This window comes from Pempheris klunzingeri, chromosome 3, assembly GCF_042242105.1.
Source record: "Pempheris klunzingeri isolate RE-2024b chromosome 3, fPemKlu1.hap1, whole genome shotgun sequence".
Taxonomy (NCBI): domain Eukaryota; kingdom Metazoa; phylum Chordata; class Actinopteri; order Acropomatiformes; family Pempheridae; genus Pempheris; species Pempheris klunzingeri.
The window spans coordinates 21,254,243-21,267,943 of NC_092014.1; the positions used below are offsets into that span (position 1 = coordinate 21,254,243).

General features: G+C 40.8%; 1 protein-coding gene across 1 annotated transcript in view; it reads left to right on the forward strand.

Annotated features, from left to right (window-relative positions):
• pkd1a (polycystic kidney disease 1a) overlaps positions 1-13,701 on the forward strand; it is a 65,005-nt gene that overhangs the window by 16,119 nt on the left and 35,185 nt on the right. Inside the window, exons 2-12 of the mRNA XM_070828554.1 lie at positions 1,444-1,515; positions 1,785-1,853; positions 2,862-2,933; positions 4,548-4,711; positions 5,179-5,429; positions 5,857-6,117; positions 6,251-6,419; positions 8,544-8,709; positions 10,566-10,753; positions 12,528-12,649; positions 12,777-12,927. Coding sequence (XP_070684655.1) covers positions 1,444-1,515; positions 1,785-1,853; positions 2,862-2,933; positions 4,548-4,711; positions 5,179-5,429; positions 5,857-6,117; positions 6,251-6,419; positions 8,544-8,709; positions 10,566-10,753; positions 12,528-12,649; positions 12,777-12,927 — 1,685 coding nt within the window. The remainder of the gene's footprint in view (positions 1-1,443; positions 1,516-1,784; positions 1,854-2,861; positions 2,934-4,547; positions 4,712-5,178; positions 5,430-5,856; positions 6,118-6,250; positions 6,420-8,543; positions 8,710-10,565; positions 10,754-12,527; positions 12,650-12,776; positions 12,928-13,701) is intronic.

Genomic DNA, 13,701 nt, shown 5'->3' on the forward strand with positions numbered 1-13,701 from the left:
TACAGGTAGTTCTGCCACTGACCATCCTACTCTGTCTTTAATTCACTGCTCTTAGTCGCAACTGTCGCTGGTTCTAGCTGGTAATTTTCGCTGCATGTCTTACTCATCTTTCTGTCTGTACAATTGATGGAAAAAATGCCAAAATAGATCTTTAACTCACAGGGCTTTATTTCTTCCTGTTAAACTGAAAAAAAATCGTAGTAGCTCATAATCTACTAAATTTAACCACTAATCGCAGGTCAAAAGCTGGATGCCATCATTTCAGTTGTGGTTTCATAACGGTAAGCCTAAATGGGCATATCACCAATTTTACACATACAGCTCCACATGGAGAGCACGACTTAGCCTGTGAAAACCGTCCTCTGTGTTTCCCTTTCTAAAGCCGCTGTATTTCTAAAGTCTAATAAGGAGGGTCATAAAGGGCAGGTGATGCCTCGGACTGATCCACCGGACTGATCCATTGGCCTCATCGACTGCTGGACTCTTTATTAGATTGTTTGTTCGCTTACACTTGTTTATTTCAGTGAACTTTGTAAAGCACTGTGAGACAGCTCTGTTGTGATATTGGGGTATACAAATAAATTGAATTGAAAATTGAATTAAAATAACCCTGATGGCATCACAGTGATGTCATATGCTTGTGCGACAAACTGGGGGTTTGAAAGAAGAAGGCATTTACTATGCAGGTGGAATCATACAAATTTTGATATTAGTTGTATTATGGGAAATGTAGGATCCAGTGTTTTTGGAGCTTGACCCATGCAAGGGACTCAAGTCAGGATGTCTTGGCCCATGCTGCTTCAATTTTTACCATTCCTTTTGAAATCTGTCGCTTGTGAGCCCCCAGCTTTATGAAGGTGTAATACTAAATCACTGGAGTAGCGCTTTAATTTGATTTAAGGAATTGCGTGTTACTTGGGTCTAACACACACAGACATACACACCATGCAATCATTTTGGCCCTCGAGCTGGTGAAAATATTGTCTGGATGAACTGAAAAATATAAAAGGGCAACAATTTTCCAACAATGTTAGTGTTTTAGTTCCTGAAACGTTGATAGTTATTAAATATGACATTTTTACCAACAACAGCTGTATTACGATGTGTCATTTCAGAGAAATCCTGCATTGTTCTCAGTATTGTGCTCTTTGGTACATCTCAGTCATATTTAGTGTGTCTGGTTTTATTTATCTCCGCCTCTGTTTGTATGAGCTAAATGCTTCACTTTCTCTCTCCTTTGCTATGATTACATTTTAATTTCCCAACACTGACATGATCACATTATCTGGGAAATTACTTCTAACTTCTGATGATACAGTGTGAGTGAGTGAGTGTGTGTGTGTGTGTGTGTGTGTGTGTGTGTGTGCGCGTGTATGTGTGCACATGCAATCATTTTGCCCTAACATGCATTTTTAATGTGGATATGCTGGTTTGGTTCCGCAGAGATCTTTCCAAGAACCACATCTCCTCTCTTGATACCAGCCTGCTAGATCGTCTCACTGGCCTTCGAGAGCTGTGAGTATACAAAATGTGTCCTTATAGCTTCACCAACAGTACAGCCAGCATATCGAGAGATATATATATATATATATATATATATATATATATATATATATATATATATATATATATATATATATATATATATATATATATATATATATATATATATATATATATATATATATATATATATATATATATATATATATATATATATGCATCTCAATATGCATTGATCTATTTCAACTAACTGTATATATATATATATATCAATCTTTCAGGTATCTTCAGGGGAACAGAATCAACGTTCTCCCCCGAGGAGTACTCTGCTGTGGGCCGCTGTCAATCCTGTGAGTACAAACCCAAGGTTGAGAGGAGAGGGGACGAGTAAGAGAGAATGAGGAGGATAAAAAGAAAGCAGGAGAAGGAAAGACTTGGTTTAGTCTGGATTTAAGTAGGCAGAAATCCCTGGAGTAAGCTAACTAGACCAGAGAGCATTTGCAAAAAAGTACACATACTGTATACTGCACACACATACACATCCACACACAATACACATCCACACACACACACACCCACACACACACATGCATGCATGTACACACACCAATCACACCGCGATTAAGCTCAATTATAGCTTACTGCTCCAGGCTCCCACTACCTCCTTCTCTCGCTCTCTCCATCTGTCCATCTCTCCCTTCCTCCACCCATTACCTTATTTCTTCCACCCATTGAATGGGTGTATAAGCACATGTTTCTGTGTGTGTATGTGTGTGTGTGAGATGAGAGAGGACTCTGGTGGTTTCCATCAGTTCCTTCCAAAACCGCCATACAACGGCCCCATTATGTAGCCTACTGGATGGAGGAGAGAGGGAGGGAGAGAGGTATTATGAGTGGAGAAGGAAAAAGGGAAACGAGGCAGAAAGGAGTAAAGAAAAAGAAAGAGGGATGCATGGAAACAAAGCAGATCGATGGAAGCGGGGGTGGGGGGGTGTAGACACATCAAAAATCTGTATGCCATCATGCCTCATGTACAGTATGTCTGAGTCATTTTTGTGTAAAGAGGATGTGTGAATGTCCTCTTTTTTTTGATAAATTCGCATTTAAATGTCATTTTAGGTGACTGCATCACTATAATTGGATGATAATGTAGGAGAAGCTGTTTCACACATTCATTCATCCATCCAGTGACTCAATTAAAGGCTTGGAGTTCTTTGTAAAGTAAATGACAAACCCACACCATGTTAATCCTGCCAAAATGACAGTATGATAGTAACTGCCACAATCATCACATCGGCGCACAAAGACGTGTCCTTGTTTTAATGTCAACTGTGATTTGACTGTTTTGTTTCCATCAGCGATTTGAGCAGCAACCTGATCACCACCATAGAAGAAAGAATATGTGACAACCTCTGCAATTTAACTCAAATGTAAGTGCTCACAGTTCATTGTTATTCTCCCCATATCTCTCTATCTACTTGTCTCTGGCCTCACCAACAAAGATACAGATATGGAATCAAATATTATTAGTATTTAAGCCCTATTTATACACACACAAACTGTATGTACGAGCATATGCACAAACAAACGCGTACATCTCTTCATGCATACTTAAATAAGCAACACGTTTTCACTTACTTCGCCTACACACAAGATGAATGAAGCTCTATTTCAGATTGGAGTGGGAGGCAGGGAGTAGTAATTATTCCTCACCAGGTCTTCAGATGAAAAATATCTTTTTTTAAAAGTTCTTGTGCCGAGTCTTGCATGAAACTTAACACACTAGTGAGTACTGGACTGAGATTGAGATATTATTGTTCTTTCTGTCCTGTATGTCTTTCTTCATTTCATCTCTTCAGCTCCATATATTCACACTCTACAGTGTTCATTCCCATCACCACTGCTCGTTTCTTTGCCGTAATTTCTCTTCATACCTTATGCCTTTTTACACACTTACCCTGGCTCTTCCTTTCTCTTACATCATTTAAAAGAATACATATTTTGATTTATTACAGCAGGAAAAGCACTGGTGCACTAAAGACATCAATGATGCTTTTGCCAGTCCTGGTGTGTGTGCTGGCTGTCATGGCTTACAGGGACTCTTCAGTGGATCTAAGCCATCATTAACGTTATTAGTAACACCTGTGTAATTTATGCTGTGAAAAACCATGTAGAAAGTTTTTAAGCCAGGGGGATAAAGCCAGCCTGGCTCTGCCAATGGCTACACTTTGTAATATTGACATGGTTGAATATAGCGCTAATAGCGCTACTGACTTAAATCACGTAGGAAGGACACAGACTCCAGAAGTCTGTCGTTATGGTACGTTGCAGGCTTTTCGTAGTTTTCTAACAAAATGTATTGGTAACCGTGTTAGCTAGCAAAATGCAACATTGTAGTGTCATTTCATTGTTGTTGGAAGGTGTGCGTATTGTTTCACTTTTAGCAGGAGCTAGCTATTATGCTAACTGTTCGCTAACTGAGATTATTTTTCCCATTTAACTTCTTTAAGTCAGCAAATGTGTATTTACCTAAATATTGGAGTATTATTCTAATGCAAAAGTTGAGATGTGTTACTTTTTTTGCTTGAATATCCTAATTCTTTTTCTTTTCAATGTGCTGTAAGACACATTACATCACCATGGTTGCACCAACGTTATTTAATAACTGAGCGACAATAAGATAAAAAAAAAGATAAATAAGCATAAATAATAAAAGTGACATAAATGTGTAATTTCAGCACTTTTTAACAAGTAATAAATAATGGGAACAGCTTGGTTGGGAACATTCTGATGTAGCTAGGATTAGCTAATCACATGCAAATGCTCAGTGTTCTGCCATCTTGGTTGTCGCTTGCTAAAACATAATAATAACAAAGTACCGTTTGCAAACATGGTGATGGCAGTAATAGATTTCAGCGTTAATGATTCATCACAGTGCCAACAGCTGAAATGGGGACAAGTTACAGCAGTGGCATCTCTGTGAGTGTTGTAATGTTTCACCCTTAATGAATCGGTCACTTCTCCCCTGCCCCCCTCTCCTCCAGTGACCTGAGCAGTAACCCCTTTGAGTGCGACTGTAAGCTGTTCCCGCTGGTCAGCTGGCTTCAGGAGAAGAAGGGGCGAGTTCGGCGCCCGGACACCATGCTCTGCAACCACCCGCCTGAGCTCCGCCAACACCCCCTGCTCAACGTCAGCCTGTTCCCCTGTGGTGCGAAACAAATACACACTTCTGCATAATAATACATTTACACATGTTACATTTGAAAGTTACGAATCGCCTGCTTATTTGGCAATGAGCCCATGCTGTCTTTCCACATTCATGTTAATAGAACTAAATTAAGTATCTCTGTCGAGCTCAACTCAGGGAAAGACAAACATCAGGCAACATTAAGAAAAGTAGAAAATAAATGAAACTGAAAATGTGCAACAAAGGTGAAGTACTTAATTGTTGCTTTTGGATTTTTAAATTCAAATGATTTTTACTTTATTATACAATCCCTGTGGTCAATGTGCTCAATTCAGACGTCAGAGGAATGAACTGCTCATCAGGTGATCTCTTTTGTTCTCTTTTGCTCATCAACAGAGGGGGTCTGACGGTAATTGACATTATAAATGAGATATGGATAAAAATTGCACTGCATTGACTGAGATACAAAAACCTTCCTCCTTGTACAGGTCCGAACTATGCAGCTTGTCTTGAGGACAGCAGCAGTGGAGGAGGGGGACAGAGCGAGCTTGTTATCTTCTCTTCCTCCACACCTGGAAACTTCACACGGGAAGAGTGTAACAGTGTGTGTTTCGCTGCATCCCACCGCTACGGGGGCTTGGGGGCGAGGCACGAGTGTCTCTGCAGCACGAATTCGGAGCCTAACTTAATCAGCGAATCTCAGTGTTCTGCTGCCTGTACAAAACCCCATGTTATGAAGGTATGCAGCACATAGTGTCCCCAGACAGCAGTTATGTTCAGGTGTTAAAATTGTAAAGAGCAGCTTTTCTAGTGGAGACCTCCTTTAGTGTAGCTTCCTTCTCTGGCTTTGTTTCTTCTCTTGTAAACACAACATTCAGGATTTCCTCTAAACCTTCGTATAACCTCCCAACAACTTCCCTCTGTGGCTTGAATGACTTCCCTACATCCTCAGGTTCAGTTTCCTGCAGCACTGCTTCACGTTAGTTACCCAAACCTCCAGTGGAAAATCAAGATTTGTTTATTTTATATCAGAGTAGTTTCATTAAAACCAGGCTTTTATTTAAAACCATGAATATAATTGTAAAACCGCAAACATCTTAACAATTAACAGTAAGGAAAGTTTTATTTTAAATACTTGTGCATATTAACGCTCCTCTTCGTCACAGACATGTGGATGGACTCTGGCTCATGACGTGTTTGCAGTGGACTTCTCAGTCTCACTGAAGCCTCTCCCACTGCAAAGTGTTCACGACCGCATCAGTTTCTCCGCCACTTCTTCTGTCACTCCGGTGACACTGTCGTGGGACTTTGGCGACCTCTCATCTTGGGTCAACACTACAGTAACAGGGGTCACCGCTGCAACTCACAAATATGGACTTCCAGGACGGTATACAGTCAATTTGAAGGCCTGGGCTGGACACAAAGAGGTGAAGGAGAAAGAACGGGAAATATTTTTATACAATACAATGAAAGAACAGGTGTTTTTAACAGTTTTTTTAAAACACTTTTAATACATAACGACTTTTAATCTGATAATATTTCATATTTGCATGTATTCAGGTCTCTGCGCACGGAGAAGTGACTGTGACACTCCCGCCCAAATTGGAGCTGCGCTGCCCAACTCTTGCTGTGGCCAATAAGAGTCTAGAGATCACACTTGTCAGCTGGGGCGCTGTTGATGTGGATGTAGACTGGAAGATCACAAAGGATGGTGTCGTAGTTGCCAAAGGTAAGGTGCAGCCACACACACCCTTTGAGTTGCTAAAGGCACTTGGCTGATTGATGGTCAATAAACTTATCTGCTCGAAAATGGTGTTTGGCTCTAAACTCCTTGATGTAATCAGTGGCCAATTAGTCTAGGGGGTTCTGTTATGTCCTGTTGCCTTAAATCTGAGAAGTAGTAGCTCTTTATTCATTTTATCCGGAGATTGATCGGGACTAATGTCTCATAAAACAATGCTCGGGAGTCACATCCATCATTGGGACTGATGCTAAATTGTGAGTTAATTTTTTTTTTTTGTGAACTCTTAAATAATGCCTCATAATTTACATTTAGTTAGCTGTGAGAAATCACCAACATTGTCATATCAAGGGAGATTCAAAAATGTATTACATTGGCATTTTTTAAATCTGCAACAACAGACAGGCAAAATAAGTTGTGAGCACAACACTGACATATCCTCACCTTTTAAGTTGATTCGAATTCAGTTCAACTTATTTTCACATGACGGAGCATCCTTATTCATTTCATACTAGTGTTTCTGTCCACATGATGAATGAAAGTCTAATATTCCCCCTTCTTTAAGTTCTGTTTTTGGTCTCTACCAACTCCCTAAGGGTCATTTCTGTCCCTTTGGCTGCTCTTCTACTGTATGCTCACCAGCTACCAGTCAACTCTTTCTCTCTGCTGTTTGGTGCTAAGCAGGCCGTGTTCAGCAGGGTGTTCTTTAACTTTTTCAAGCACTTGCCAAAAACCATATGAGAGCAGTGAGACTGAACCAAAGCAGCACAGTTATGGGCCATAAAACCAAACCAATGAGCTGAAAGATGCTAAAATGCTATGTAAGCTGAGAGGAACTGCAGAGACAGGTGGTCATTCTCTGTGGGTACAAAGATATTGATTAAACCTGCTTTAAGATAAAACATGGTAGCCTTTCTGTGCTCAATTTGCTTCTGAAGCCTTTAAATCTTTCATAGGTAGTCAGAATAGAGTGACCTGCCAGTCAAGTCTCAGTGTTTATACTGTATAAGGACACACACACACACACACTTAATTTTTCGTCCTCATACATCTACACACAGCCCCTCATACCCTCTCTCATCACACAGATGACAGTGCAATTCTCTTTCCTGTGTTGATTTTTATGATTTAATCTTAAACTATTATTTGATCTGCGCACCAGGTTGTTTCTTTGAGATATTTTGGCCTGGTTTCTATAAAGTGGCAGACACAGCTTTAGATAAAGTGGAGACAGTACAAGGAGAGAGTCTGTAAAACTAATGTGATGGACACACGTGGAATATGAAAGACAGCAAATGTCACTGTGGGGGTCTGTCTGGCTGTTGCAATTTGACAGAGTGTGTGTTTGTGTCCTTGTAAATTATGCAATAAGTAAGGCCACATGTTTTTTTCATCCTTGTTTACTTTTTACCCATTTATCAACATCTTTTGTTTCTCCTTCTCCATGTTTGTTTCAGCCTGTCAGACGCTCACACCAACCCTGACCACTGTCTATTCATCAAATACTGAACACTTTGTAGTGGACATTCACATTAACTTTTTGTGGCTTACACTAACATCTTGTGTTTTCCCACCCATATTATTGAATATTATGCATCTTATTTATTTATTTATAAGGTTTTATTGGAAATGGAGATGCAAATAGGCAAACTACAAGAGGAAAACATCACATTAATGCCAATTCCATATAATATATTCAGTACGTAACTAAGTACCCTAATGTAGATTCAGTATTTTTGCTCTTTCTTTGTGCCTTCTTTTCCCTTTATTTTTGCCCTGTTTCACAGTTTCTTACAATGATCAGAGCTCCTTTTGTCTGACAAAAACGCAAACCCTCTTACTGTACTGACTTTGTGAACACCTTGATTTGCCTTGATAAGTTATTGTCTTTCTCAAATGTGTTGTCAGGAGGCATTGGACACTATAAACATGTGAAACAGAAGTGTTCTGTCTTTTGAAAGCTCTGAAAAGCATTTTTTTCATCTAGATGTCAAGTCTTTTCAAGATCATCTTTTAAACAATAAGATAATGATCGTATCTTTCCACAATGTTGCAAGAGTGACTTCAAACAATTTCATGTGAAATCATGTAAACGTTTCTGTCCTCCTCCAGCCTCCCCTCACTGTCCCAAGGATGGGTTGTATCACGCTGAGTCCTCACGCTGTTTCCAGATCGTTCCAGGGGAACTGAGCTGGGCAGATGCTCGACAACAGTGTTCAGACCGCGGCGGGGCAATAGTTAGGAGTGACACCCTGCGTAACCGACACAAAGTCGCACAGTGAGTGTTTCTGTCTCTGTGGGGTGCAGAAATGGGGCTTCATCCGTTTTTATTCTGTTCGATTCTTTTTCCAGTAGCACTGTACTGTTTGTTGTAAGGTACAGATCAGATAACCTGCCAGCTCTGTGACACAATGTGACATCCCTGTTTGCCTGCCAACATTTTTCCCACCATGTGCAGTGACAGCTAAAGGAATATTGTGATAAGCATCAAATACTCAGATGTTGAATTTTCAGTCCCTGACAATCATACTGTACATGCTTGGATGGGTGTATGTTTTTTGGGTGGGTTTTTCTGTCAGTCCCCCTCTGTCTGTGTGAACTTTGAATATGACTGTCATGCGTTTGTATGTGTGTGCACATGTTGTTCAGACTGCCTGTATTTGAAGGCAGTATTCTTTCTGTTACTTATTATTTATTGTTCATGAACTTGGAGGGTATTTTGTCGATTGTTTTTTGTCATCTATTTATGTTCTATCGTTTCTCATTTATTCTCTGGCTGCATAAGAATATTGGTTTTTTTCCATGTAGTATAGGGTGTATTCAGACATGAGCAGATGGTGACATTAGGCTTAGCCATGGCAATAGTATCCTGTCTCTTTGCATATAAATGGTAATGCTTCTTTACTGAATGTTCTGCGTGTCTATGCGATGCACTGTGTTGTTGTGGACATCATGTGAAGTGAAGGTGAAGGTCTGGATTTTGCTTTGTGTTGGTCTGAAGGCCTGCAGTGTTTGGTGTTTAGGTCAGAGAGAGGTGCAAAAAACACATCTGTAAAAGCACAGCTGCATTGTAACTTTAAAACCCCAGGAGGAGGAGTCCACAGTTCATGGTGAGTGTGTGTTAATGTGAGGGTAGAGGCCCTGCCCTCTTAGGCCGAAGTGGATGAGAGAAGGAAAAAAAACCTGCAGCAGATGGAGCTTATCCTTTCTCTCCTCCTCCACTCGTGGGTTCCTCCACCTCCTCACTTATATAAGGAGCCCATTTTTTCAGCCCTTGTTTTTTTGCCTCAAAGACCCTTTTTTCTTGTTTCCTCTTGTATTTTTTAACCCCGGTCCACACTTTCAGCGGCGTTTTCACAGATGTGAGTAGTCAGCCAGTGTAGAAAAAATCTGACCAAAAAAACAGAAAACCAGGCAAGTAAGGAAAATGCTTTTATTCCGTTTTTCTGGACATGTCAGAAAAAAGACATCAAACAAAATGTCTAAAATGTTCGAACCATGTTTCCATTTCCTCTCTTGTCTGTCTTTAGATCACAGTGAGTCACACACTGACTTCTCCTTTGGGGTGAAGACCATTTTGTTTTCAGCTAATGGCAAATGACAGAAAGAAAAATGGCAATGGGAGGAAATGTGCAGTCCATTAGTGGACTCATGGAGTGAAAATCCAATTTATCACTGCAATCACAGGGATGTACCAAGTATCTGACATCATCTGTAACATCCCACATTGTGCTCAATCAAAGCCCATTTTCATGCTCTCTTTGCCCTGCGATTGCTGATTGATTAAGGCAAGCTGGGACATAATTCACAGACTTCAATGTCATTTTATTGAGACCTACATTGATTCATTCATGTTTGGATGTTTTCTAAAGAAGTCTGTGAGGTGTGTTGCTCTGTCTGACGGTACAAGGACGTGTGGAAAAATACAAGGAAAATATTATTTTCCTCCCGTTCGAATTCTTTCTTTCATTTCATGTGGAGTTTTTCTTGTCTTGTATTTGATAGTGTTTGTATGTGTGTCTTTCTGTGTACCTCAAGTGAAGCAGCCAATTTTCCAGCTGTCAAGAGCCACCTAGCTTAATGTCAAGTAAGTGCTGTGTTAATCTGTGTCTTACCTGTCTATTCCTGCCTCAGGGAGCGAGGCGTGTGGCTTGGATTGAGCGATGTTGACTCCCCAGGAAAGCTGCGCTGGGTGAGCGGCTCAGAGGCACAGGAAGGAGAGGAGGGCCTGCCACCTCGCTCCCCGATCTCTGCTCCCCGATCTCTCGTGGAACCCAGCTTGCACGCCAAGCGAGCCTTTGTGTGCCAGTACAGTCCTCAAGGTAGGCTCCACACATTCACACAGACACAGTGACACATGCACGGAAGTGTATAGCAGTTCAAATGCCTAGAAACCCATAATTAGAGGAGGAAAATGAAAATGCGGCACAAATTCGATGCAAATGCATTCGCCCAAGCCCCTCTGCGCCTTAGTTGTTTGGGCAAAGGGCAGGGAATTTCAACACCCTTCACTATCAATTTTGTGTAAATTAAGTGGTGGCACAGACAAGTGTCCAAACTAATCACAAGCACAAGGCTGGCTCCCTGAAGCCCTCTTTAGTCATTTTCAGCACAATGATTACATCAGAATATTATGCTCATGTTTTCAGACTAGGTGGCCAGGGAAGAACAGAAACAACAATGTTACATGACATATATGATCATTTTGTCACCCAAAGTCCATAAACATAAATGTAAGTGTTCCCATTTGTAATCATTTTCTGTCTCCATATACAGTGTCTGCACAGCAATAAAACATTGGATTTAATAAAATGTGGAGCACATTTGATAGCTGTAGCACAACTGCTGCCATTTAGAATGTCCAAAGTTTTTACCCTGTCCAGATGTAGGGCGAGTCAGTGTATAAAAACATTAAGGTTAAGCTCATGTTAACTGGCTTTACCTCCATTAGTGTTGCGAAATGTAGACAAAATAATGTGACATTTACATATAATGTAGACATGGACAATCTGGAAATGTGTTTCTTCCATTTTTCCTGTTATAGTGTTTTTCTGTGGATTTTTTTCCTCTTCAGAGTCGATGTTCTAAGGCAGGGGTGCCCAATACGTCAATTTAGGAAGGGTTACTCTGGGATGGGGAATGGGATAGGAAGGGATATTTGACTCCATTCAGTGCAAGTCATCAGAGTAAAGTAGTGACCATAAATGTATTGAATGTTCCAGTTACTCTTGTCACTTGTGTGCAATATTGATGGTTACATCACTGTTTGTCACCTATGTGCATTACTGCTGTCAATTTTTATGTGTAATACCAAGGGTTACATTAGCTGCAGTTATGCAGTGTATGCCAACATATATTGAATATATAAAGTATACTCAGTATATATAGAAATGAATATATGTTTAGCATTTTTAATGTAGGTAGATCATTTTGACCTGGTCATTTTAAAAGTAGCTTGCGAGCTGAAAAAGTGTGGGTACCCCTGTTCTAAGGCAAGAGGGTGGGCTATATATTTAGGGCTATTTAGGTAAAAATTACCAGACTTAAAATGCAAAAATCATTTTTTTCACTGACCCATTGCAGAGTGAGTAGAGGAGCTTGTCATTTAGTTATTTTTGTGTGATAAAGCATGTTCTGCGGTAAACCTCAGGGGGTACATGTCAGTCTCATAAAGTTACACACAGTGGTACACTTCACTTGGTACAGACAGAAGTTAATGTGGATTGACCACGTCAGTCAGCTCAACAGGAAGAGTCTTAATGAGGCTGAATTCCTCTAAAGAAATGTACAACAACGAACAGTCTTCAGAGAAACCAGCCCAGTCTGAAATCTGACTGTCTAATTGTGTTTCTTTTGTCCAGTCAGTCTGCAGGCACTTGTGTGCTAAAGTGTTTTTCCTTTTGTATCGTTGACAGTAGTTGTTTAGTCTGTTTCTTCAGAGGTCTGTTCTCTGTCTGAACTCTTCCTCTCTTTCTCAAACTGATTTATAAGAGTGTGGACAGCCATTGTCCTATTGTTTACTATAAATTACCTCTGCTACCTCTCTCCTCTGTCCACTTTAGTCACCTTGACTTTATTCGGTTTCTATGTCCACAGTGCATGTTCCAGATGCAGGGATCTACATAGTGGGCCTGCCTGTGTTTCCCTCTCATAATCACTTGCACTGCGCCCCATCCACTCCGCTCTCTACTCCACAACCTCCCAGTGGTGGCATAGAGGTGAGGAGGAATCTCAGCTTGTTTATTTAACCGTCGTACTGTTCTCCTCAAACCCGTTTTTAATCTACTTTCTATCTGCTTTTCTCTATTTTCTCCTCTGTTTTTCTCCTCTGTTTTTCTCTCCCAGGTGCTGTTGTTCCCAGCTCTAAGCTTTGTTCAGGCAGGCCGTCTGTCCTCCCTGGAGTTTGTTACTCAGGAGCTCAGCTCGCAAATCCACGTCCGATTCCAGACCTACAGACCTTATTGTCATTATCCCGGCCTGCACCTGCTGCTGCCCAGTGAGTCAAACACAGAAACAAGCTCTCTCACAAACAATAACACACATACAACACATAAAAACCATCCACACATTCCTGGTGAGTATCAGAAAGGTGTTAAAAAAGAGACCACCTGCACACATCCAGCGTGGCGAAAACACCCACACAGACACACACAAACCCACTGGTCTAAAGGAGAACATGAAAGAAAAGTTTAAATGGAGCCAGAAAGTGGGGCAAAACAGGAGAGGAAGGAAACAAGACCAATCAGGGTCACCTCCCTTCTGAGCGCTTCCTGCCCTCGTCCAGACACACAGTACGTAACTGCAACACTGCCTGGCACAAGGCCCAAAAAAAGCTTTCTGTGCTTTTTTAGAATTGTCCACTGAGACATAACAGCAAAGCTGTGCAATAGACAGACGATCAGAGAGTGGATGCACATGGCAGATGTGAGAAACAGAAAAGCCAAGCAGCTCGTTAAAGATAAAAGAGCACATTTTCTGTGAGAGTTTCAATTGGAATTTGTGAATGTAGCTGCAGGGGATGAGAAAGCAGAGACATTGAAATAATGCCACTGGATTATTAATTACATAGAAAGCAGGCGTGCTCTACCCTACTCAGAGACGGATATCAGCCCAGCACACTAAATTTGTTCCCACAACAAACACACACACACACTCTCACACAAACACACACACAGATTTCATCTCTTTGATGAAGTAATTGATTGCTTTTATCTGCAGTTTTGCTCCATTATTCTTGTCAGATGTAAAGTACCAGGCAAAACCACATTGA